This window comes from Haliaeetus albicilla, chromosome 12 (genome assembly GCF_947461875.1).
Source record: "Haliaeetus albicilla chromosome 12, bHalAlb1.1, whole genome shotgun sequence".
NCBI lineage: Eukaryota > Metazoa > Chordata > Aves > Accipitriformes > Accipitridae > Haliaeetus > Haliaeetus albicilla.
Genome location: NC_091494.1, coordinates 5,304,786 through 5,330,024, shown reverse-complemented (window position 1 = coordinate 5,330,024; position 25,239 = coordinate 5,304,786). Strand labels below are relative to the sequence as shown.

General features: G+C 51.1%; 1 protein-coding gene across 6 annotated transcripts in view; it reads left to right on the top strand.

Annotated features, from left to right (window-relative positions):
* Positions 1-25,239, top strand: part of CPEB1 (cytoplasmic polyadenylation element binding protein 1) — a 42,834-nt gene that overhangs the window by 11,026 nt on the left and 6,569 nt on the right. For 2 of the 6 annotated variants that reach the window (XM_069797714.1, XM_069797720.1), the window contains 5 exons: positions 5,821-6,009; positions 22,050-22,276; positions 23,929-24,178; positions 24,495-24,608; positions 24,713-24,817. In XM_069797714.1, coding sequence (XP_069653815.1) covers positions 5,821-6,009; positions 22,050-22,276; positions 23,929-24,178; positions 24,495-24,608; positions 24,713-24,817 — 885 coding nt within the window. Of the gene's footprint in view, positions 1-4,707; positions 4,862-4,944; positions 5,557-5,820; positions 6,010-22,049; positions 22,277-23,928; positions 24,179-24,494; positions 24,609-24,712; positions 24,818-25,239 lie in introns of those variants that run through there. The other 4 variants (XM_069797719.1, XM_069797717.1, XM_069797716.1 and 1 more) reach the window with 4 other exon arrangements.

The following is a 25,239-nucleotide window of genomic DNA, read 5'->3' as shown; positions in this document are numbered from 1 at the left end:
ATCTGCATGTTCATCACCTGTCTGAATAAGAATGTGAGCAAAGCCAGTTTCTTAAGGTAGCAGGTGGTTTGTTTGCCAGGCTTTAAAGCTGGGCCTTGCTGAGTGGAAGGTGCTGTTACCAGATTTGGTTAAAAAAAAAACCAAACAAACCTAAATCAGCTTTTGAAATCATCATCCTGTCCTGTAGCACAACTTCCAGCTTAATAAAGTAGAACTGTGAGTAAAGCTCCCTCTTCAGCTTTGCAAGCCCGTTTACTCACCTGGTGAAGCTGACAGCTTCAACTGAAGGCAATGCTGGCTTAAAACAAATGGGATTTAAAAGGATTGTAGGTACCCCAAATGTCCCAGCAGCATTGATTTCCCTTTCATTAAGCTCTGCTCATCTAACTGAGACAAAGCAGCCATTATTTTGCTACAAATTGACAGTCCATTGTGTGAAGAAATGGGAGATGCTTAAATGACTTCCTGTGGATGGGAGTGGCTTAAGGTTCCAAGTTCAGTGTAAAGGCTGTTAGTTGTGGCCCGTCATGTCCTAATGATTCTCAGTGGCTGCTTTATTTAAGGAAAACTGAAGGACAAATGCAAACCCAGACTAGGTGATGACTAAATTGGCTTCCTGTTTGCTCTCAACTGCAGTCAATTAATGACCTATCACTTGTTTAGCCACCCAAAAAGTCCTCTCTGGTACTATAATGTCTGTTCCTCTGTTCTTCACTGCCCTGCAGCCATGAGGAAACATACCAGACAGTGCTGGATGCAGCTCACCTGATGTGTGTGGTCTTGGATGAGGGGACAAAATGTTGTAAAATGCAGAGACCCAAAATTAGCACTGCTTGCCTGGAATGCGTGGGGTTAACAGGGTGCCTGAGGCAGAGCAAGGCTGTTAGCAGGAGCTCAGCTGGAGCTGGCAGCTTAGAACAATTCTGTTTGCCCCAAAAATGCTGTATGCCAGGTAGACACATCCTGGATAGTGAAATTCAACACCGGTGCTCCAAAAGAGGTGCACGCCTACTGCCTTTGGTTTTGGCCTTTATTTCAAGTGTCACATTAACAGGTCTTTGCCTGCATGGGCACAGTGCTTTTCTATACTGGAAAGTAGTTCTAGTAAATGGGTTTCTTCATCAGATCTGCAAATGGAAGTAGATCACGGTGTTCTGCAGAGAACAGGGACTTTGCCTAGAGCTGTTGCACTCTGCAGCAGTTGTGAATTGGATGGTGTTGCTGAAGATCCAGCAGGTTTCCTGACATACTGTGCTCTGTCGTTCAAGCTTTGGTGCTGTAATCCTGTGGCAGTCTCTCACTCTTACTCTTGCAAGAGGTAGGTAGAGGAGCAAGGCTAGTTGCGGTGCCCTCTTCCTTAGTTTCTTAACTAGTTGCTTGCTAGCTGTTCAAATGTTTGTGGTTACTGGAATAAGGCAGACTCCTTCATCTGGCTGTGAAACAGGTCATGCAGCAGCAAATGTCTCCACTTGTGGAATTTTTCAGATTACAGGGAAGATGCTTAGTTGTATATCAGGAAAACCTCTTGTAACTAGTAGGTTTATGCCTAACAAGAGCTTTCCTAAGCCCCTGATGATCCCCCATGCACCTTAGGAATACAATTGGCTCATCCTCTAAAAGCTTTCACTTGAGATTTGTTTGTCTTGTGTGCAAAACATACTTGAGAAGCTTAATTTTCAGGGATGCAATTCCTGGCCTTTAAAACTGGAGGTGTAGAGGTGTGAAAGGCAAAACAATGCTTCTGCTGTGAGCTGCCTTCCCATTTGTGATCCCAAGGCTGCAGAAATGCTGGCCTTGCCTCCTGCTTCTCTGGGTTTGGTTTGGAAGTTCAGCCTTGGTGAGAGCTCTAGTCCACAGGGTTGCTGCACACAAAGGTGAGTCTGGTTTTGTCAGTGAACAGCTTACAGCTGAGTTGTGCTTATGCTTCCGCTGCTCTGTACACTAAGGGGCCTCGCTGGTGGAGGGGCTTCCTCTGTACTCGGGTTCAGCTGGAAGTTAGCATGTGGGAGCAAAGGGAGACCTCTTCATGGCTGCAGAGGCAGTAGGAGTGGGATCTAGCTTGTTTGGTTCATGTTTGCTTAACTATTCTGTTGCCTCCTTTCTCTGGATTTTTTCTCAGTTTTCAAGCTAAAACCCATTTGCTGGATTTTTAGCTGGCTTTGCAAGTGGCCTAGGTCTGGAAGGCTCAAACATCTGAATGTCTTTGCACTTGAATGAAGTGTTACCTTTCAAGACTAAGTCTGATGACACAGAGGTGCTGCTGCTACGGGATGGTGACTGAATCATGCTTGGCTCTCCCCATGCTACCTTAACCTGCCTGCCACAAACTGCCTGTGGATCACAGCTCCTGGTGCTAGTCCCTGCTTGTCCTCTCTGCGCAGGCTTAGGCTGTAATTTTCTAAATGTTTTCCTGTTTCAAATGCCTGGTTGGTGCAGCCACACTGCATACCAGATCAGGGGAATGAGCCAGGCTTAAAACTAACTCCCTGTGGCTTGGTTTTAACCAGATCAGCTCCCCAGCACAGCTTCCTGTGTGGAAACTCATCTGCCTAAACTGGTGTAAGTGGGGAGGGAGTGCTGGGGTGGGGACAAGTGGCTGGGGTTGCAGCTTGTGTATGCTGTCTGGGCTGGTAGGGTTAAACTGCAGGTTAAGAGCTGAACTGCGTGGAGATGCTCGCCTTGAAGAAGCCTTTGAAATGTCTTAAATGCAGTGCTAACATCTGAAGTCTGAAAAATGCAGCTTTCCGTCCGGGCAGTGGTGTGGAAAGCTGTCCAGCCTGTGCTGTGGTATGCCTTGGCTCCAGGGATCTCCTGGACAGACAGGAAGATGTCATCCAGGAGAACCGCCTGCTCTGAGACTGGCATGTTTTACTAAGGACCTTCTTCTCATGATGCTGTTGAAATCAAACCTGATCGGCTTGGGAGGCGGGAGCTCAGTCTCTCCCCAATGCTCGGGCATGAGCCCAGCACAGCGTGGTTCCCTCTGCCAGGATGGTCGTCTTTCAGTGGCGACTCCAGGGAAATATTCAGGTTGGAAAGACTCATGCTGGTTCTTGGGGCTTGGGAAAGTCTGCCGCAAAGCATTTGGGCTGGCTTGGGCTGGGTTAGGTTGCAAAGTGAAATTATTTAATATTTGATAGATGGTTACTTATGAATAACTTGAGGTTATGACTCCTTAGACTGAATTTTTGTAGGAAATTAATTCTTCCTGCCCCGGTATCCTATTAGTTTTGTCTGCCATCAACAATTGATTGCTTTGTAACAAATTTCCAGGCTCTGAATTTTAAAATAACCATTCCAGAAATCTATTTAAATTTTATTTTTTAAGTTGGTGTTTTTCCTTGATGACCTGTATCCATCTTTCACCATGGCTGGGAGTGTTAAAGGGGAAGCAGGCTTGTACTGGCTGTTTGCTTTGGATGGGAAAAGGTCTAACTAAAAAACGCTGGTTATCTAAGCAAATTCTACTCTGTGCTTCAGCAGTTATACCTGTAACTGAATTGCAGGGAGCTTGTCTTTAATGTAGATTGAAGTCATCAGAGGGAAACATAGATCTCTTGAACTTGAATCTGATTGGGTTCAATTAAACAAAACAGCTTATTTCCTGAAAAATGTAGATAGCTAGTGAAAATGTGGTTGGATGCTGTGGAGTGAGTGCTTCTTGGCACTGATAAATTTGTTCCCTATTTTCCTTATTTCTTCAGTGGTGGGTTTCATCCAAGATGTTGAATCCAAGTGGGATTCAAGTTCTGTCTGTTGATATTCTATTTGTGTCCATGCTTCCCAGAAGATGAAGTTTGGTGGGAATTAATCTTGAAGATGGCATAAAACCTAGCAAGATCCTGGTCCCCAAAGGGAAGGTAGTCTCGTACTGCCAAGGATCTGGGCTAGAGCACAGCACTTCTGCATTTACATAAATGCAGAAATGTTACATATTCATATGGGCAAGTTATGGTTGCTGTGGGAACTGAGTTGTCTGAGCAATGTGCCTTTATCCTCTCTTCCCTATAGCTGCATTATAGATGTTTTTAGGGCCTGTCCAAAACAAGCTATCTGGAAACTATACTGGTAGAATTAATGCAGTGAAATACCCTGCTGAAGATGCAGCGTGATGCTTTCGGAGGAATATTTGATGCTGTTACAGGTGCTTCATAGTAACGTGACTGAATTGGCACTACAGCTTGTACTAGTACTACTAGGGGAGTAAAAAAAAAACCTTGGTGGATGCTATCCTGGTGAAGTGTGGTGGAGGAGGCTGCAGCTGGGAAGGGGGAAGGTGGCACGTTGCCAAAAGGTACTGTTTTAGCTGCTCTCATCCCGACTGCAGTGCTTCATCCCCCTCACTGTGATCTGGGAATGTTGGCACTCCCCAGATTGCCATGGGGTGAAGGTGAGGGTCCCACCTCTGGTGGCAGCAGTGACCTGCATCTCATGTAGGGTAGCCACCTGCCACCGACCCTTGCATGGGCTTTGCTAGGTCATGGGCAACTGAGTGGCATGGGACGTGGATGTGGAAAAGGAGGCCAGGAACGCTGTCAGGCTGTCTGGGATGGCCGGGCTGCACGTGAGGGATAACGTGACAGGCTAGAGTCACTGCAGCGCCCTGCTGAAGAGCGGGGAGTGGTGTGTGCGAGGTGTACATCTGATGGCACAGTGGGAGGGTGTGGGGGCAGGGGGAGGAGGAGGAGACAGCTGCTGCTGCTTGGTAGCTGGCTTATAAATGCCCTCTGACTCAGATTTCGGGTAACACAGCTGAGCATCTTGTGGTTTCATCAGCCCCCAGATCCCCGCATTAAACTGGAATTCTCAGACTATGAACCTGCTGCATTTCCTTAGGCTGTTGGCACAGGCTTAAACCGAGGCAAGAATCCGGCATCTCCAGTACCGTAGGCTTGTGAACACCCCGCAGGGGAGGGGAGGGCTGGGGAAGGGGGGGGGACCAGGCGGGTGGAAGGTAAACAGGCCATGAAAAATTCCTGATGTGAAATGGGTCCTGTGCTCCAGCTGGTCCTCTTCTTCCTGTACCAGTGTGATGTGCCTGCTCGGGCTGGACCCAGGATCATGGGCTTCTCTCTGGGTAGCGGGGGGGGTTGAAGGTTATCCTTGTTACTCAGTGGTAAACAATGCAGAGTCAGTGAGGCACAGTGGCCAAGTTGAACCAAATAGATTATGCTAGCAGAATTGTGAAGCTTTGCATTGGGCTGTGAATTGGAGCCAGCAGCTGGAGTCTGTCCAGGACTAAAGTGTTTTTGGGTTTTGTGGGTGGAGGGAGGCGGGGACAGGAGAGCTGGGTAGCACTAAAACTAACTGCTCTGTCGCTGCTGCTGCTGTCGTCGTTGCTGGGGGGATTGCTGCCTCGAGCCTGTCGTCTGCCTTGCCGTATTGTGGAGCCCTGCTTTTGTGCTGCCTGCCTCCCTTGATTTACTGGAGCTGCACCTCTCTCCTCCTGCCTGCCGTCTTGTCTTTCGGGGGAAATCTTATCCTTTCTTCTTACCTTTATTTTGTAAGAGCTGATGCAGTTCTCTTGCATGGCTGAGTGACGTCACTGTCAGCACAGTAAGCATCAGCAGCCTGGTCACATGCTGACCCAGTCAGTAATGCAGACGGGATAGGAAGGTGGAGGGGCTGAGGGGGGTAGGGGGCTGGTTTCTGGACATATGGTAGCCCTCCCTTTTGGGGTGCAACTGCTAGTTGCAGAAGCCGTGGCTTCAGAGCAGCACGAGACCTGGCTCGGGGCTTAACGCTTTGGAAAACTCCTTCTTTAAAAAGAAAAAAGCAGCCCTGAACTCTCAAGCTTCTGTTTGTTCTCAATCTGAGCAGACTTCCAGGACTCTGAAGAAGCAGTGGCAAGCAGGATGCTTTTCCCCACATCCACGCAAGAGTCTTCCCGTGGCCTCCCAGACACCAACGATCTGTGCCTTGGCCTGCAGTCCCTCAACCTGACAGGGTGGGACAGACCCTGGAGCACCCAGGACTCTGATGCTGCAGCACAAACCAGCACACAGTCCGGTGAGTCTGCTGACACACACAGCAACAGTTGTTGGATTCCTTTTATTTTTGGCCGTTTTAAAGCTAACGCAGAGCAATTTGCTTGTGTAATGGGGTGCTGGCAGTTACTGACAGGGGCTTCTCAACCCGTAATGCTTGTGTAATGTGGCAGTTGAGTTGGGGAGGCTGTGCCACAGCCTCTTCTGCTCTGCTGTCAGTTCACTGCAGACAAGAAGTGCCCCAGCTTATGTTTTGCTCGGTGTTGTAACGCCGGTGGAGGAATAACCTCACTGAGAGAGGATAAATCCTCTCCCTGCATTTGGAGGGAGTGGGTGGGGGGTGTGGTGTCAGGAGGCTGAACATGCTGGGTGGGAGTGAGGCTAAACTTCACTCCAGCCTGAGAAAATCCCTGGTGGCAGGTAGCTCTGCAGGCAGCAGTGCATGTGCTTGCAGAGGGACCCCCCCTGCCTGACTGCAAAAGTCCAGGCAGCACCACTTGCTCCTGTGCTACGGCAGCGTTGCCTGCTGAACTCTGCCTGTGGGGTGTGGTAGGTGCAGCCGGCACCCGACTAACAACTTCAGCCAGCAGCTCGCAGGCTGGGTGGAAGACTTGGAGGGATCCTTCTCCACTCCCACGTTCAACTAGAAATAGCGGTCTGTGCCTAGCAGTGGGCTGGAGGAGATGCAGGGGAATGGCTTCTTGCTTTAACTCTTTTGGTCCAGCGCAAACCTATGCGATCGGCAGGGTGTGGGCTCATAGCCACACGCTGCTGGCTGGTTTGCCCTTCCCCCTCAATCCTCTCCAGTCTGGTTTTGCAGCTGGGATTGGATGGGGAGGCTTTGGGGTGCTGGGTGCTTCCCCTGGAGTGATGCAGGGTTCAGTTAACTCTTCCAGAGGCATAAGCCTTCTCTGTAAAATTGCAGGAGGGGAAAGGGGTGCTGTGTGCACAAACTTAATGCATCTCCTCGGCCTGGTGACGGAGCAGGGGGTAAAACAGAGGGAAGAGTTTATTTCCCAGCTTTTGAGGGCTGTGAAAACCAGTTTCACAAATGGTGGTGTGTTCGTTCAAGTATCAGTCCATGGAAAGATCTAGTGCTTTGGCAGAGTTTGTACAAGTTCAGCCTGGTTGCTACAGAAACTCATCCCTTAATAGCAGCACGCTGCTGCTTTGTTAAAAGGGTAGTGCATCTCTGCGCAGACTTGGGTGACACAGGAGGCCCCAGGCGTAAAGTTGGTGCTGACAGGAATGTAGATAGCTTCTGGGGTGGCCTGGGCAGTGTGACTTGCCCATGTAGATGTTGGGGGGAGCAAGGGGGTGCTGTCGACCACCTCTGTCTGGGGGATGCTGCCCTTGGGATAGGAAGAGCTGCTGGGACACAGGCCTGAATGTTGCTGCATTGGTTGTAAAACAAAAAAAAAATAAAAAAAAAATCACTTGTGGGGTAGCGGAGTTTGAATTGACAGCTTCATCAGCACAGCTCACTTAAGTCTTGGGGAAATTAGATGTAGAAACTCAGCATGCAGGCTTGTGTGTGGGCCCTAGCACTGGCACTTAGGGTTTGCTTGCAGTCAGCATGTAGTAGCTTTATTAAGCCTTGTTCTGCTCCAGCACATGGTCCTATGGGCTTCCCCTAATGAACCGTGGAATACCACACACTCGGTATCTGTCCTCCTTTTGTTGCTAGCTGAAACCTTGAAGGAGGAGGGAGAGACAAAAGTTACCAGTGTGCAGTGGTCTGGACAGGTGCCTTAGAGCTGTGCACTGAGCCCCTTTATGGTTGTTAGCAGACTATGGGGTGCTGAACCTGTGTTACAGGATCTTTAATGTTAAGAGCACTCTTAAAGCAGGCAACATCCATGCTGAATGGTTCTGCTGCTACTAACAACCACAACACCTGGGGCTCGGTGCACAATGGTGCTGCAGAACAAGGGCTGTTGCACACCAAGGCAGCTGCTCTGTACAGATATCCCAGCCCCACCTGATCCACTGTAGCCATCTCCAGTGCTCTCTTGGCCGGCTTCCTGCCAGGCTGTCTTGGCAGAGGTGTGGACGTCTCTGCAGCGCTCTGGCTGGCAGGCGAGCAGCATTTGCACAAGCCTGTGGCAGTGCTTTGCACCTTGCGGGTTGGGTGGTGGGGCTGAGTGGACTGTGGTTGGGGGGGTTTCACTGTCAGGGGTGGAGGGGCTCCTGGTTTCAGGAGGGAGATTCATTTGGAGATGATTTGAAGGTGCTCCAGTGACCTCCCTGCTCGCAGAGGGTGTTTCTGGTGTCAGGTGCCCCCACTGACTGCAGTGCATCGTGCTGGAGCTCCTGCCTGCCGCAGAGGCCTGGGAAGAGTGGTAGAAAGGATCTAACATCAGGCACTGCCCTGGGCTTGGATGATCTGCACCCAGTGGGTGTTTGTGACAACTTGTGGTAACAGCTGCTGGAAGATGGCACCCAGTACTGTCTGGAGAGGCCTGTTTCCTCACGTACTCCCTCCTGATATTCCCCTTGTACACAAAGGGGGGATGGCTGGGGTGTAAAACCAGCCCAAATGCAGCTGTGCTGCTTCCATAGAGGAGCCTCTGGCCTTCAGAGGCTGTGCAGAGGGTCTAGTGCTATATGGCGGGGGGTGTTGTGGTCCTGAGACTGCATTCTCCCACTCAATCCCACCCTCCCTTCCCGGGTGTGCGGCAGCTGGGCCAGGAGTGCTCATTGGTCTGGGCTGCTGTTACTCGCCTGCTCCAAGAGCTGTGGGGATGGCGTATGCTGGCTGGAGAAGTGAAAGGCTGATATCTGTGCACAGCTGTTATATTGCTTCAGCCTGCCCACACCTCCCATGTCTGCAGAGCCTCATCTTCTTCGTAAGGGCCCTGGAGTGGCAATGTGGGCCTCCTTGGGAGGGGAGATCTTGTAGTTCAGGAGTGCCTTCTGAAAGGGTGTGAAACACTTCTCTGGGTGGCAGAGGAGTGTTCCCGTGTCTGAAAGCTGTATGCATCTGAGGAGTTGGCAGATGCTGGTGCTTCCAGGTGGCCTAGCTGTGCTGTGACAGAAAGAGGGGAGGATGTGGAGAGGATGCTGCTGTGTCTGGGTGCTCCTGATGCCCAGTGCTGAGGCCTGGGAGGCTGTAGTTGGCCTAGCCCCAAGGGCTGGGGTCTTCATCGGGGTGTCCTGAGAGCAGGTGAGGCTGCGTCAGTGCTGGGCTGTCTCTCGGGGCTGAGGAGGGATGGCACTGCCAAGCAGAGCTGTTGCGCCGCTGGCGCCCAAGCATTTGGAAGGTTCTAGCAGTGACTCAGCTGCACAGACCCACAGGGAGGTGGCTGGAAGGGTGGAAATGCAAAAACCTAACAATCAGGCTAAAAATATTGCTGATGTGGTCCCCTGCAGTGCCTGTGCTTGAGTACTGATGAGCTGGGACCTCCTCTCCTGTCTGCGTAGTCCCTGCCGGTGTGGAGCTTTCTCAGCCTGGGAAGGACCTTTGGCTGCAAACCCTTCTGGTGTCACCTTGCATTCCCAGGGCGGTGTCACTGTGCAGCTTGGTGCAGTAGGATCAGGTGCCTGCTGCTGGCCGGGGCTGTGCTGTGGGAGGCCAGAGAGCAGCAGGGCTGGCTTGTGCACTCTGATCCTGCCTATGTCCCCCTTCCCAAAGGGCTGCTGAACCCCTTGCACCCAGACAAGGTTATTTGTAACGAATTTTCCTTCTGGGTCCAGCACTGTAGCACACTGAGGATGTGTGTTTAGCCCTTGAGTGTGCCAGATGTGCTGCCAGTCCCCGAAGCTGGTGTCTGGAGAGAGCCTCTCTGGGAGGCAGCAGCTGCTGCAGGCTTGAGCTGCCTGCATTTATTGGCTGTAGGATTGAACTGCTGTCTCATAGCAGGAAAGGCATCTCAAACCCACTGCTGCCACTAGATCTGTCAGACTGGAAATACTTCAGCAAGTCCCAGAAACCTGCTCTGTGGCCCGGGGAGGGGCTTTTGCAGGAAACTGGCCTTGAGTGCTTCCAGTCCTGCCATCCCTAGCTGTATTTCTTGAGGCAGTATTTCCCCTTCTTTAAAGTAGCCTCATAGTAGGCAGACACTTGTGTTAAGACCTTTGAGTTCATCGCTCTGCAGAGGCAAGGAGGGGTTAAGAGGCAGTGAGATGGGACTGCCCTTGATGGTATCCTTTATCGCCCTATTCCTCAAGGAGCACAAGCAAATGGGGTCTCGATCCAATTTTTGCCTGGAGAACAGGTGACAGCAGTACACAAGCAGATCCGTGTGCAGATTTTGGGTCTCCCTGGCTGGTTTTTAGCCGGCATGCCAGCTGCTTGGTCTGGCTGGTCTGTCCTGCCCTACATTGGGAGGCTGTCCCTATGTGGGACAGCAGACTTGCCCACTGGGAAATCATTCTAAAACCAGTTTGTTAACACTAAGTTAGCAATGCTAACCTGCAAGGGTGTTTTCAGAAGGATCAGCAGTTCTTCCAGAGAGGATGTCAGCCTCTGGGTGAGCCCAGCCTGAGCAGGTGAGCTCTTCCTGATGGTGTCAGTTGGACTTCTGTGCTCTATCTGCTTCTTTGCTTGTTGTGTGACCCTAAAGCTGTTGGTGCAGCAATAGATTTGAGCTTTTCCTTGGATCTGTGCTTGAGACTGCAGCTCCAGCTGCATCTGTGCCCTCTCTGGGGTGGCTGCTGCTGTTGCATTCTCTAGCTTGCAAGGTTACAGCTCCAGTTACTCTGGTGCTGGGGAAATGGCCTGTGGTAGGGAAGCATCGATGAATCTTTCCAGCCCTTGGTTCTTCTGCTTCCTGGAGCACAAACTTCTTTCTGCAGTAAGCTTGAACTTGCTGATTATCTGTAGTTGCTTAAAATCTGCTATGCTAGAACTGCAGGCAATCTGTTGTGTGTTGCCTGGCAGATAGCTGAGGCCTCTGACTACGAATCACTCTGAAGTCTTCAAGGCAAAACCCCATCCTCTGAAGGATGAAAGAAAAGACCTGTTGCACAGAAGGAAGCACAGGTCTTGTCATGAACTCCTAGACTTTCTTCTTGATAACAGCAGGAGGGACTCATAAGCAGCTCCCCCAGGAGAGACTATTTTCAGATTGTCCTCAGAAATGCTGTCAGTGTATGTGGTGGCAGGCACCTGAAAAATGCCCCCAAGGGAGAGTTGCTAATCAGTCTGGGGCTGGCTGTTGCTAGTAAGTACAACACAGCAATCACTGGCCTTCCTCAAGCTGTTGGTTTGAGTGTTCAGCTGCAGAGCTTGAGGAAGACCCTCAAAGGGCAGAGGATTTGGGTGAAGGAAGTCCTCCAGATCTCTGCCTGTTTAATTTGCTGCTAGGCTAATCTGTGCTGCAGCATGGTGCCAAGTGCCTGCTCCATAGTGCTCTCCCTTGTGCCATGTGTATGTCTGGGGGTCTCCCTGCTCTTTTGCCTCCTGTCTTTTGGACAAGTGGCTTCAGAAGACAGTTGCTGCCTGGGTGTGCCCTCAACTCCTGCATATACCTGCTTGGCTGCTTGAAAACCCTTCTCCTTGTGCTAGAGGAAGGTTTCAGAGGCTCATTCTAATAGAGGAGAGCTCAGTATCTGGATAACTAGGTTGTCACCTCAGTATCCAAGAAGGATTTTTCCTGTTCCCTAGTGAAAGGGGAGCTTCAGGTCCAGGGAGTGAGCACTTCACCCTGAGTGAGACTCACTCACATATAAGCCCAAGCCTGCCTAGAAAACTCAGTAAAAGGTTCCTTCATACTGCTGATGGTATGGCTGCTTATGCTGGAGCAAGGAGGCAAAACCACCTCTTGCTGGCCTCAGACCTGCACCCAATTCAGGCAAATGGGTAACGGAAGACTTGGTGGTGGTGGTGATCCTGAATTGCCCGTGTTCTCAGTCTCCTTCATTGCCTTGAAAGGAAGACAGGCTTTTCTTGCAGCTGTGTGTTAAGCCCTGGCCCTTCTGGGGCAGCCTGCCTACTGTTCAGGGCTTAGTAGTGGAAGCACAAACATAGTGGTGGTGCCTTCTCTGTGGAGGTTAGTTATAATAATGCTGTAAGGGAACAAACCTGGGAGCTGGCTTGACTTGCATGGTCTCCTGCTTGGTGGCTGTACTTCAGGAGTACCTGAGGCGGCCTTACTAAAAGCCTGCCCCATGCCATCTTAGCTCTTGTAGGGCTTTTCTGAGGATGCACTTGGCGTGGATGCTTAATGGGCACTTGTTTCTTGAGCATGTTTCAGTAAGGGCTGCTTGTGCTCTGTGGGCTGATTTCTCAACTGCTGGCCTGAGCCAGCTGTGCTGTGGAGTAGAAAGCAGGAGCACTTAATAGCTGCAGACTGCTCGTGTGGCAGCAGTATTTGATCCTTAATAGAATAAAATATGTATCAAATAAGTAAAACAAGTATCAAAACTCTGAGGTTGCAATTGGTTTCTAATGGAAGTTGCTCTTAATCTACCTTTTAAAGCTTCCATTTGAACAGCTTCTCCTAAACAGATTTATTTTTATTTGTGCTGATGCTGTAAAATAGAAGATGCAAATAGATGAGTAACTGGATCAGGAACCTAACCAGCATCTCTGCTTATATCTAGCTAGAACTGAAGTGGGTCAGGGCAGCCTCCAGTCTTGTGCTGGAAATGGCTTGTGGGAGCAGGCACGCACCACCCAAAACCCTCCCCTTGATTTCTGTCAGGGAAGGATGTTTTATTATGGTCTCTGGGGCAGCCCTGAGGGGCTGTTGCTGCTGCCTTTGTGCCCATTGGACATAACAGCAGATGAGTGTGGGTGCAAGGAAGGCACAGACTTCTTGAGCATCTGATGCTGCTCGAAGCTGTTAAGAGATGTGGTAAAGAAGATGCTCTGGCACTGGCAGATCTCCGCCCTTCATAGACATGCTCACTGGTGCTCCACTGCATGGTGATGCTGGTGTATACAAATACATTGGGCTCGTGGAGCTTGCCTATAAGCTTTTTGACTCAAGTTGTAGTCTGGACTGTTTCTCTCAACTAGCTCCTGAAGTGAGCCTTAACAAGCATGTTCCCTTCTGAGGAGAGCATTGGAGCTGCTGTTTGGTGGCTCTGAGCTGCCCCAGGCAACTAGTAGCTTAGTCTTTCTTTCCTGTTGTGATCAATACTGGAGGTAGTAGCAGGGTGGTTTAGGTATGTGTAAGCTTTGGCCTGGAGTAAGGTTCATCCCCCAAAATTGTGCCAGTCAAATGAGAGATGAGGCAGGTAGGTTTTCCTCCAACCTTTGCACTGCTAGATGTCTAAGCAGCCAATGGGATGCTTGCTTGCTGGGCCGAGCAGATGTGAAAGACTTTGTCTGCTGCAGCTTCATTGGTGGTAATATGGTAGTTCTCTAGGAGAGGCCATGAATGTGTTTTTGGCTCATTGCCTTCATTAATAACTCTACGGCACGTGCAGGTCTGAGTCCTTCCACTTGGAGCTGGTTAGGGGAACTGCCTGGACTTCCACATGGCTTTTGGAGCTGCTCTCCCACTGTGCTGGGGCTGCCTGTACCAGAACGTGGGAGTGATGCCTGCTCTTCCCCTTCCCCAGCTCTGGTGGGACAGGTGCAGAGTTCAGCATCTGCTCCTGCTTTAGACTTGAATTTGTCCCTGGTGCTGTGTGATGCCTGGGCACAGCATGCTGCCCTGATAACCAGGCTGTGTAGTGCGGTGTTGCGGGATGACGTGTCAGTGCAGTGACACTAGGGGCAAGGCCATTGAGCCAGCAGAGAGTTTGGCCTGTTTGTACAACTGAAATCCCTGTAGCTGACTTCCTGTGCAGTGACTGTGTGTGGGACTGCTGTAAGATGACAGCTTAGGCCCCCTGCAGTGCTCTTGACAGGCTGTCTTTTTAGGGTGGTAGGGTAGTTCAAGTTGGAAGGGACCTCTTGAGATTATCTAGTCCAACCTCCTGCTCAAAGCAGGATAGGAAAGCTGCTGGAGGGTGGCAAAAGTAGTATAGCCCAAGGGGTCTGTAGGAACTCATTCATGGGCTGCCTCAGTGTTCCCAGAACAAGGCCTGTTTAAATGGACACCTCCACTGAGCTGGCTCTGAAATTATCTGCTCCCAAAAGGTGCTGTGGTCCTTGACCTGTCACGGCATAGATGCTGTGCAGTGCCACTGTGGGGCTGAATTAACAGCCTCCCAGAGGGTGCAGGCTGAGGGCAGGGGCACTGGGCCCAGCATCTCCAGCCAGTGCTGCATCTTCCATCTCAGCACCTTGTATCCATGTCTCCGGGCTCACTCGCCTGGTGCGTGGTCCCTTAGGCGCTGGCAAAACAGCTGAATCACAGGTGATGTCTGTGCTACTGCCAGCTCAGAGGCTGCTCTCAGACACAGCAGCTGCTGCCATCTGTTTGAGATGGCCATGGAGAAAGGCCCGGTTTCCCTTCTTGCCCCTCTGGCTTGTTTTTTCTCCAAGACTGTAGAGGGAAGGTGAAGCAAACAGCTAAAGCTGTGATTCTGTACCCGAGGCATGCAGACCTCTGGAAGGTAACTGGGAACCTGCAGGCATCACTGGTGGTGCTGAGTGTGCCAATCTAGTGATGAAGTGGCTTTGTGCCAGCTGAATGCCTTAGTGAGGCTTGTGTGCCATTTTTCAAATAGGATTGCATTTGGGACTAAAGCCTGTCTTTTTTTAGTTCTTCCTTTACCGCAGCCTGCTGCCTTGCCCAAAGGGGTATGGCCAAGAGCCTACTCCCCCGATCCCCCTCTAAAGAGCTACTACTACCTTCTCCTAAAGGTAGTAGTATCCTGATGGACTTGACACCCCACAAACTGCAATGCAGCTGAGTGGTGAAAATGAGTCAGTCTCATCCTTGTTAGCATGTAAAGTAACACATGCTGCAGAGTTTGCACCCTGGATGTTGCAGCAGATAATTGAGAGGAGTTTGGTACTTAAATATAGAAGTGTTTGTTCTTGAGGCTGCAAAGCTGAAGCTTGTGCAGAATTTGACCTGAATATGTTGGCTTTTAAATCTCTCCAGGACTGATACATGTTAAAACCTGCTGTATTTCAGTGTTCTGATCTTTCTAAAGACGAATGCAGTTGTGGCAGTCTGCTTAGTGAATGCAATTACCTGTGTACTTCTAATCCTGAATTGCATTTTAGCTGTCTTTACTGATTTTATATTTACCTTGGGTATCTGTTCTCCCTTCCCAGAAACACAGTAGTAAATTCCCTGCCTCGAGAAGCAGCAAGGCTTGTTGTCAGCTAGGTCCCACTCTCTCAGCACAGAAGGAGGACCTGTACTCTCAAATGTTATTGCAATAAACTTCTCTGTATTCCTAGTTCTACCACTGTTTCCATTTTTCAGGGCATGCTGGGGAAGTGACTTACCATGTTGGTGCCAGAACCAAGAATAGACCTCAGGTGTCCTGACTCTAATTCTGTGGTTCAGCTGTGGGATCATACTGCCTCTTTTTTATTCCCCTGCCCCTTCTTAGCAAACCAGAAATAGCTGCCAGAATATCCTCAGTTCTTCTTTGCCCCAAATGAAGAATCTGTCAGGGCAGAGGTTCCTCTTTTGTACTTCAGAAACAAGGGCTGTGCTGTAGTTCCTATTTAGAGGATGGTTACTGCTGGTTTGATCGCATCTGCAGTTCTGGGAGCTGCTTTTCTTGAAAGTTGGCAGTTGATTCAATATGGAGACTTCTGTTAAAATGTACAGCTCTGGAGAGGGTGCATGCAGCTGACTTCAGGTGGCTCTTCTCATAGCAGCAGTGACTTCTTTCCCCACTGGAATAATGGGAGTATAATCAAATCAGGAGTATTTGAGCTGGACAAGACCTCTGGAGGTATCCAACCTGCTTTTCAGATGAGCTCTGAGTGCTTAAGGATGGAGATGCCCTCCACCTCGCTGGGCTCTGTCCCATGGCTGCTCTGCTTAAGAGGAAGAAATTTTTGTGCTGCTTCTCTTGCTGCAGCTTTTCCTGGTTTCTTTGTGCACCTGTAAGAGCCTGGCTGTTCCCTGTAAAGGAGTGAATAAAGGGGGGAATCCAATGTCTGCCTTCCCTGTGCCAAGCAAAGCCTGTTTGTGTACTGTATGCTGCAGCCCCATGTCTGTCATTGCGGCTTCTGCTGGGCTTAGTTCAGTTGGTGTCCCCTGTGCTCCCCATGCTGTGGCTGCAGGCGTGCTGGCTCCTTGCAGGCAGTGTGAGGTCCCATGGCTGCAGGCATGAAGTGCTAAAACTTCACTTAAGATTAGTCAGGAGTATTGATCACCCCTTCCCCTGTGGTGAGCAGGTCATGTTTTAAGCAGCTCAGTGCTTCTGTGTGATGGAGGGGGAAAACTTACTCTGGCAGCTTCTCTGGCTGTGTCACTGCTGTAACTACAGAGAATGTAGGCTGTAGGAGGTGGTTAAGGTGCCCATTTGCCTTTCAGACATGCAAATGTTTCTCTTGCCATGAAGTTGCTTAGTGTCTGTAGGAGGTGCTGCTTTTTGGCTGACTAAAACATTCAGCTTGCTCCCACCCCACCAGGGTAGAGTCTGGCTGGGCGGTAAAAACTGCAGACAAGCTGTTTTTCTGGAACTGCAGCAGGCTATTGTTCAGGACATCAGCCTTTTTTTTTTTCCTTTACAAGCTTATTTGATGAATGACAAAAGAAACTGCACTGTATTCAGTCTCCAGGGCCTGGGTCATGCTGCTGCTTCCCTCCTCCGCCACCCTGCCCCAAATGTGCATATGGCTCTGCAGCCTCTGGGCACAGCAGGTGTCACCAAGTGGAAGCAGAAGCATGGTGGCACTGAAACCATCTCTTCTGCCCTGCTTCTCTTGGCAAGAGCTTTCCTATCAATCTCTTCACCCCTGCCTCTGCAAGGAGATCAGGGCAGAAGGGTGGACTTTCAGTGTAAGTAGCAGTTGGTGGACAAAGGGGAGGTCTTGACAATCTGCCATCCTTCCTGTGCTGAGTAATCTCCCAGCAGACAAACTTCTGGTATCTCCTTTCTGGAGATTGAATGTCCCTCTGTCTAACCTTGCCAGCCAGCAAGAGTGATCCTCTGAAGGCCTCAGCGTCATAGACCTGCTCAGACAAGTCCTGGTCCCTTCTAAATAGGCTTTTTTCCAGCCCTGCAGTGAGCTTTTAAAGGCTGGAACACATTGTCAGAGCATGACTTCAAAAAGTGTGTGCATGTGCTCCTCTAGCACTGAGTGCCACTGCCAAATGCTGTGTCGAACTGCCTGCCCATTAAGCATGCAGGTGCCAGACATCACTGGTAATGTAAGAATCTGGGGCCTGGCACGCTGTTCTGCTCAACAGGAGTTTGTGTGCGTGCACACAGTTATATGTGCATTTGGGCTTGTGAAGAGGCTGTGATCTATGTCGCCCTATGGCAAATGCTGTTTTCATCAATGGGGAAGCTTCCACTGATGTTCTTAGTGTGGGGAAAGATCTTGAGCAGAAGGACAGGGACACCTGTAAGGTGAGAGGGTTTTTTGCTCTGGGCAAGACTCAGTTTCCAGTTAACTTGACTAAAACTGATGCACCAAGGAACAAAGAGCATCAGCTCTACTCTGCTAATGTGCTGTTGGCTTGTTGTGCTGGGTGGTCTCCTGCAGACAAACTAAAGCAGAAGTACTTGTTCAGAGGACAGCTTAATGGTGGCAGAGCTTTTTGTCAACTCTAGCTGTCAGGAATAAATTCAGTGGAGGCTCTGTGTGTAGTGCTCTTATCTTGAGGTCTTATTCAAGGCATTAAAGTGTCATTTGTCATCAGCATAGTGGTAAGGTGGTTTATTTACCCAAAGCCCTTCCCTGAGCTGCCAGCACTGTTAAGCCTGGCTCTTTAGGGTTCATCTTTACATCCATCTCTTATAAAATGGGCTTGGCCAAAGCTACCAGAAAGTCTAATTCTTAAATGGCTGTAAATTATAGTATGCAGGGAAGAAAGCAGTATGCTTCAAGGTCCTGGGCAGGTGTTGAAAATCTTAAATTGAAAGTCTAACCAGCACATGGAAGAATAAAAGCTGTTCTGAGGCTCGTTGGGTTGGGTGTTGGGCATCTTGCTGTTGGGGCATCTTTCTGAAGGTGTGTGCCATGGATTGCAGCTTATGCTGATGGAGTGATCTACCTGAGTTTGGGTAAGTCCATGTTGAATGTGGTAGCTCAGTGGTTGGTAACCAGACTTAAAAGATAATTTGGGGTCTACAGGACAGAGTTGGCATGAAGAGTTGAAACTAGCCACCCTGTGAAACCACCACCGTGGGCTCAGTGTAGCTGTGTACTTCTGTGAAGTGTCTGGCTTGTGTGCAATGGGTCTGAGATGCTTGCACGTGCTCCCTTTGGTATCTTTAGGGGGGGCCCCAGGATGATGCAGGAATTAAGAGGACTTACTGCAACAGCATTGTCCTGATAGCATTTACTAAGGTAAAGCACAACTAAGGAGGAGTGGTCTGTAAAATGCTTGCTCTCTAGAGAGCGACCTGAGCGCCTGTGAACTGGAAGAGTGCCATGCTGGTATCGAGACTGCTCCACAGAGCTCTTAAATCTGTCAGCGTTTGGCTGACATGCTCAAAGATGGAGCATGCTGGCTCTGAATTCAGTCATTAAAGCTGCAGCAGTGAGTCAAAAGTCAGAATCGAGTTTCTATTAAAAGCTACCTTTTTTTGCTGTCCCCTGCAAAGGAGCGTTGGCATGTGCCTCTCTTGCAGCTCTGAGCAGAGGCATGAAAAGTTCCAGAAGCTCTCTGCAAATTGCCATGCTCTGGACAGCAGGGCTGCTGTGTATGAGTGGATGAATGGGAATCACATTGTTCCTTCAGTTAAAATTTCCCCCATAGATGTGAAAAATACTTAGTTGTTTGCACTTAGGTTTTTTTCTTAGTCTGAGTAGTTACCTGATGTTTGCTGCTTCACTTTGGGATCTTCAGGGATGCTCTTGACTCCAGAAATTGCTGTTGCATCTTGCATGTGCAATGGAAATGGCTTTTCTCTTCTGCAAGCTGTCTGCTTAGAAGGGGAGACAAGGCCAACTTCCCTGGAAGAACTGTGGCTTTGAGTGGCCCCAATGACTTGAAGGTGGGGTTTTTTTTGTTTTGTTGTCTTTAGGTAGACAACCTTTGTCAGGCTCCTGTACCCCATCCCCCAGGAGGGGGTTCTGTGGGTTAGAGCAGGGAGTTAGAGCAACATGCCTTTGGGGTGGAGGGGTGAGAAATAAGGTCTGGTCTCTTATGCTGGTGTTTCCAAGGCTACCTGCAAAGGCTGGCTTCAGGAGACACAACCTGATTGCTAAGCTTAAGTGTAAAGGAGGAAATGCTGAGCATGGCTCATGGTTTTTCCTCCCAATGGCCCTGTGAGTGGCTGTAGATACCAAGTGAAGCTGAGTCAGACCCACTGGGGTGATGTGGGATCTCCCACGAGCTCAGTGTAGCCTGCAGAGCGTGTAACTGAGTGTTGCCTGTGCAGACCTGTCAAAGCTTCTGGAGTGGATGAAATCCATCTGCATTAACAGCAGGATGTCAGTGCTTCCAGGACATCAGGTTAGGAGTGGGTCAGTTGTAGCCAGCAGGATTTTGCTTGGTGGTAGGTGCTGATACTCAGATGTCCAGACAGTAGATCCCTTTAAAGGCCAGTAATCCTGCTACTTGAATGCACTCATACTGGCTTTACTGGTTTTCTAGCTGTGGTGAGAGCTAAGCAATCCTGGGAGCAAATGTATAAGCAGTGGCTGTAGCAAGCCAGAGTGGTGACAGAGATGAAGGTGAAATAAATGTGGCAGAGGAGTTGGACCTTTTAATGCTTTTGGGAGCTCCTGATGAGCCCCTGAACCCTTGCTGATGCATCCCAAATGGAGTTCTGTTCCCACATGTCTGCTAACCAGGAGATGAGGTGCAGGACAGCATTGCCTGGTAGCAATCTGCATGGCACTTGCTGCTCCAGGTCTCTAGGAATGCTGCGCACACGAGGTCAGCACAGGGCTGTTTGCTGCCCAATGTTATAAACCCACTGTGCTTGATGGCTGAGGAGGAGGGTGTCAGCACTGGAGTGTTTGTCGGCAGTGAGGCTTGGGCCATGGGATCAGCTGCTTTGCTTTGACTCTTGTACTGTTTAGTGACTAATCAGATTTTTGAGCCTGTTTAACAAATTCAGCTGTCTCCCTTGGAACAATACACTGGCTGTATTTTTAAACATGTCACGTGGCTTCAGAGAAGTTGGCAAACCAGCATAGTGCGGCTTGCCTGGGCTGGGAGATGCTCTGCCCTGCTCTGTGCTGTGACTAGGAGGGAGCAGTCTCTTCCCCAGCTTGAGCTGTCTGCGACAGCTTTCCCTCGGCTACCTACTGCTGCTAGCGGGGCTGCTGCTGCTCAAGCTCTGCCCAGGGTAAGTACTGCTGGGCCAGCGAGGTTTTTCTGTGGCTGCAGGGTTGGGTGTAAGCACAGATGCTGCTGTTAGGAAGACCCAAGCAGATATTCAAAGGGCAGGAGGTCCCTTTCCAAGTGTGGTCAGAGGTGAGTTCGTAGTCCTGTGCTGTAGCCAAAATGGGTCTGCAGCTCTGCCAGGGAAACTCGCAGGTATAAGACTCTGCAAATATGGGAAGATGCTGTGACTGTTGCTGAGGGATCCTGCAGACCAGCTCTGCCTTGAGTTGAGGTAGATTCTTCAAGTAAAAGACCCACCTGTACCTGCCTGAGGTTTCTGTTGGTGTTGTGAGGTTTCTCCCTGTAGTGTGAGGCTAGAGATGCCAGCTCCCCAGCAGGTACACCACTGGATAATGCGGCTTGGGACAGCTACATCCCAGCATGTCGCTTCAGGCATGCTCGGCAGCTTTCTCTGATGCTGGCACTGAGTTGGTACTGGTGTCAGACTGTAGTACACTTGAGCATGATGGCACTTTTATTCACTTGGTTTGGATAGCGTTTTGGATTATTAATCTTCTGCACAAGAGCTGCTGAAAATCTGGGTTAAAAACCTCGTGGTCCTAGCTGGTTGAGATCAGGTGGGTCTGGAGGATATCAAGTGGATCCCAAACTTGCTTTGCTGAAAACTGAAAGCTTCAGGGCAAGCTGCCTTGTTTTGCAGCCTCTGAATAATTAAAACCATTTCTGAATACTTTGCTCTTTTCATTTGGTTTGGGGACACACTCAGCTTGCTGAGACTTGCTCCTTTTGAATAGAGCTGGCTGGTGTTGTGCCCCTGTGGGATCCCCCATGGCCGAGCCTGCCCTGCGTTCCCTCTCCTTCTGGGTGGCGGCTGGCCCCACACTGCTGACCCATGGAGCAGGATGGGACTTTCATGACCCCTCGGTGGCCTGGTGCTCTGCTCGGGGAGGCAGCTCTGTTTCTAGGGAGGAATTTGCTTGCCTCGATTCTCCTCAGTGGGAGGAAAACCTGCTGCTGTGTGAGGGAAGCAATCTGGTACGTACTCGTCTGTCAGCTCTTGGGCAAAGGCCTGACCAGACAGGCTTGTTGTGAACGTGTACTGGGGACAGTGCTCGCCACTGACTGTGAAGCATCTCCTTTGTCAGCAGGCCAGACTGGCACATTGCTGGCTGCCCATAGCCAGCTCCTGTCGGGGCTGACGTGTGTGGCGTCCCACCTACAAGCCTGCAAATGCCTGCTGATGGGCCAGGCCCTGCTTCTCTCAGCCTGGCCATTGGTGTATGCAGCAAAGACTGGCCGTGGGCCCAGTCTGTGTCCCCATCACTAAAACTGTGGGTAGCTGACCCCTGGGTCCCAGCTTGCTCCAGCACAAGCAGAAAGAAATGCCAGTATAATGGCATGGACTGGGCAGAGAGGCCTGTGTGGAGCACCTTTATGAGGTCCACAACCAGGATATGAGGTCTTCTGATTCTGCTCCCAGATGAAGTGGGATCTCTTGGCTGATCTCAACCTTGGGAGAGTAACCCACCCTTGTGTTAGCCACACCAGGCTGCTGCTGCTGTTGGCTCCAGCTGTGCAGCACCACACTACAACTCATGGCAAGGAGTGTGCAGCCTTTCCAGAGCTGTGCGGAGGGTTGGTACCTGCCAGATGTGCCACCTCCCAAACAAGCCATTTGTGGTCCGACAAGAGCCCAGTACCTGCCTGGGCCTCTGCCACAAGAGCCAGGAGGGAAGGAGGTGTCATGCTGCAGCACTGATCGGCTCTTTGTCTCTTGCAGTTCTCAGCATGCTGAGTAACCCTCTCGGGAACGTCCTGGGGAAGCCCCCACTGGGTTTCCTGCCTCTAGACCCCATTGGTTCAGACCTGCCAGAAAAGTTTTCCACGCCAACACTGAGGAGCTCCCGCCTGGACTCCCGCTCCATTCTGGACTCCCGCTCCAGCAGTCCCTCAGACTCAGACACCAGTGGGTTCAGCTCTGGCTCCGACCACCTCTCAGACTTGATCGTAAGTTTGGGTCTTGCACCCACTCTGTGGTTCCTGGTGTCTTGCTGTGTTTCTGGGGAGCACGGGAGAGCTGGGAGGCCACTGCAAGCCACAGCCCTGCCTGGTCAGGAAGGGAGTGCTGGAGGGACCTGTCATGCCCACTCTGACACAGCAAGGTTCTCCTGCAGCTCAGGGTTTGGAAGAAGGGCTGCTCATGCAGTCCTCCTTCAGCACAAACTAGCAGTATCCTTGTATTTTTTTCTTGTAAATAATGTGTTTGGCCTTTTGGCTTTGTGCTTGCAGCCCTAATGGGTTAAAGGAGCTCCTAGAGGGGTCTGAGTTCCTGAGCTGCTGTGTGGCAGGAGGGTGTCTGTGCCCTGATCCTGGCAGGGAGGTGGTTGATCAGCACAGCTGCCTCAAGGCTGCAGCCTGGGCTTCTCAGGAGCTCTTGTCCCTGCCTTTCATTGCCCTTCCCGTTTGCTGACTGCACTTCTCCATCTCAGGGCTGTTTCTTCTAGAGCAAACTGGGTCTAGCCTGCTCCTGTTCCCTAAAGCATAGCTAAATTTGGAAGCCAGTGAGGGAGGCAAGCGTCTGTGTCTTGCTGACCCAGTCTGTGCTGCTGGGTCTCCGTTGCAGTGTGAGCGGCAGCTCTGGGTGCCAGCAGGACAGCCAGGCTCCAGCCAGGTCTGTGGGTGCTGCTGCATGGCTCGTCCTCAAGACTTGAGGCTAAAGCCAGGGCCGAGCTGCTTCTGGCTCCACCATGGTGTGGCCATGGCATTGACCCCCATGTTGGGGTTGGTGTGAAGGACACAGACAGCTTGATGTTGAGTTGATTCTCCTGTGATCCACCCTGGAGGATCAGGATCTTGAGCAGGAGTACTGTAAGCAGCTGCAGCACCCCAGGCTCTGATGATGGCAGGCGGTGCGGGGTGGCAGGGCTTTGTGCTGGCCTTGTTCGTGAAGGTTAGGTCTTCCCCAGCACGGCCTCAGCGTGGGTGGCTATGCTGCAGCAGTGCACAGCTAGATCTGCAGAGCGGCTGGCACTCTTAAGCTGCACAGTGTCTCACATCCCTGCTTTTTTTATTAATCTGTGCTTACTCCTTCCACCCTGGGAGAGACAAGTTAAACCTGTGAGCAGTTGGCTCTGCAGCCAGCTGAGCCCTCACCCTGGTCAGGCAGGCCTGGGAGCTGGTCTGTGGAGGGCGAGAGCCAGCTGGCTGCCTGCAGAGCCCATGGGTGCTGCCAGCAAGCCCTGCCTGCTGCAGGTAGGGCCCAGAGCAAAACATGAGGCTCTTCCTGGTGTGGTTGGTGCTCCCTGGGGGAGGTAGCTGTCCTTGAGGCTGTGCAGGCCGGGGGTAGCTGTTGGCTTTGTGGTCTGCAAGGTGCCTCCTGCTTAATGATCCCCACAGCTGATTATTTGGTATGGGTTCAGTAGGAAGTGGCTGCAGGGGCAGGCCTTTCACAGGGAAACTGTGGTCCCATCAGGCTGCTGGGACAGGTGAGGTGGCTGCTTTCCTGCCTCTGCCAGACCTCAGAAGGTCTCAGGAGGACAGGAGATCACAAAGAGCCCCTTCTGCTGTGGGTGAGGGCAGGGCCACAGTGTGATGCATGGCCTCCAGCATTATGTGCTCTTACTTGGAAGCTGGGTTTTAATGTGGACTTTCTCTTCCAGTCAAGCCTTCGCATCTCCCCTCCTCTGCCCTTCCTGCCCCTCAGTGGGGTGTCAAGAGACCCCCTAAAGATGGGAGTGGGGTCCCGGCTGGATCAAGATCAAGCTGCCCTGGCTACAGTAACTTCCTCCCCAGCCAGTGCATCAAAAAGATGGCCTGGAGCATCTGCGTGGCCTTCCTGGGATCTCCTGGACTCTCCAGAAGACCCCTTCAGTATTGAAAGAGAAGCCAGGCTTCATAGGCAAGCAGCAGGTAGGTTGGATGGTGGCTCTTGGCAGGCTTCAGCGCATGGTGATGGTCCTGTGCTTCCGGGAGGGCACGTAGGTGGCCTCTGTGCAGATAATGTGGCTGGACAAGAGTTTGCAGCAGATTAGACCTTTCTCCATGCGCAAGCCTGACTCTGGGTCTACCTGCTGACAGAAAAACAGACAGGCTGTCTGGGCAGCTGCCTGTTGCTGCTGCAGCTCTGCTGAACCTATAGCTGTGGAATACAGGGATTTGCTTGGAGACCTGTGGGAGAGTGGGAAATAAATGGTCCTGTACTGAGTGTTGCTTGTGCTTGTTCAAGCTGTGAATGAAGCAACTTGCACTTGGAGTGGGCAGCTGCCTCCCCGAAACCACAAGAACCCTGTCTACTCCTGCAAAGTGTTCTTGGGAGGAGTCCCATGGGACATTACAGAAGGTGAGCAGCCCCTGGCCCTGCACTAAGGCCTTGGGTTTTGGCATCAGGAGGGTGTAGGATGGAGCTTTTGAGGGGGATGATGACTTCTCTCCTTCTGTCTGTAGCTGGACTGATCAACACCTTCCGTGTGTTTGGCTCACTGAGTGTGGAGTGGCCTGGTAAGGATGGCAAACACCCACGCTGCCCTCCCAAAGGTAATATGCCTAAAGGTAATAGCGACACGGTAGGGTTACTTTTTTCCCATGCTATGTTACAGCACGGATGCTGGGATGGTACGGCTGCATGCTGGTGACTGGATGGTACAGAGCACCCTAGGGTAAATGTCCTGCTCTCACTTGGGTCTGCACCAGGGTTGCAGAGCACTGTCACATCAAACCTGGCGTCCCCACCTGTCCCTAGCAGGGCTGGGCAGAAGTGTGGGATGGGGGGAAACCCTCTCTGGTGCTTCTCGACCCCAAGTGGGGCTGCCTTGCTCTGGGCGATAGCCACTAGTCCCCACTGCCGGCGCGAGCACCCAAAGCATGCGCACCCTTGGCATAAAGCGTGTGCGGTGAATCCAAATGTGCATCCGCAGCAAGCTGGCAGGCTGTGGGGACTGGTGAGCTGAGCAGCGCCTGGGGCATAATCCTGT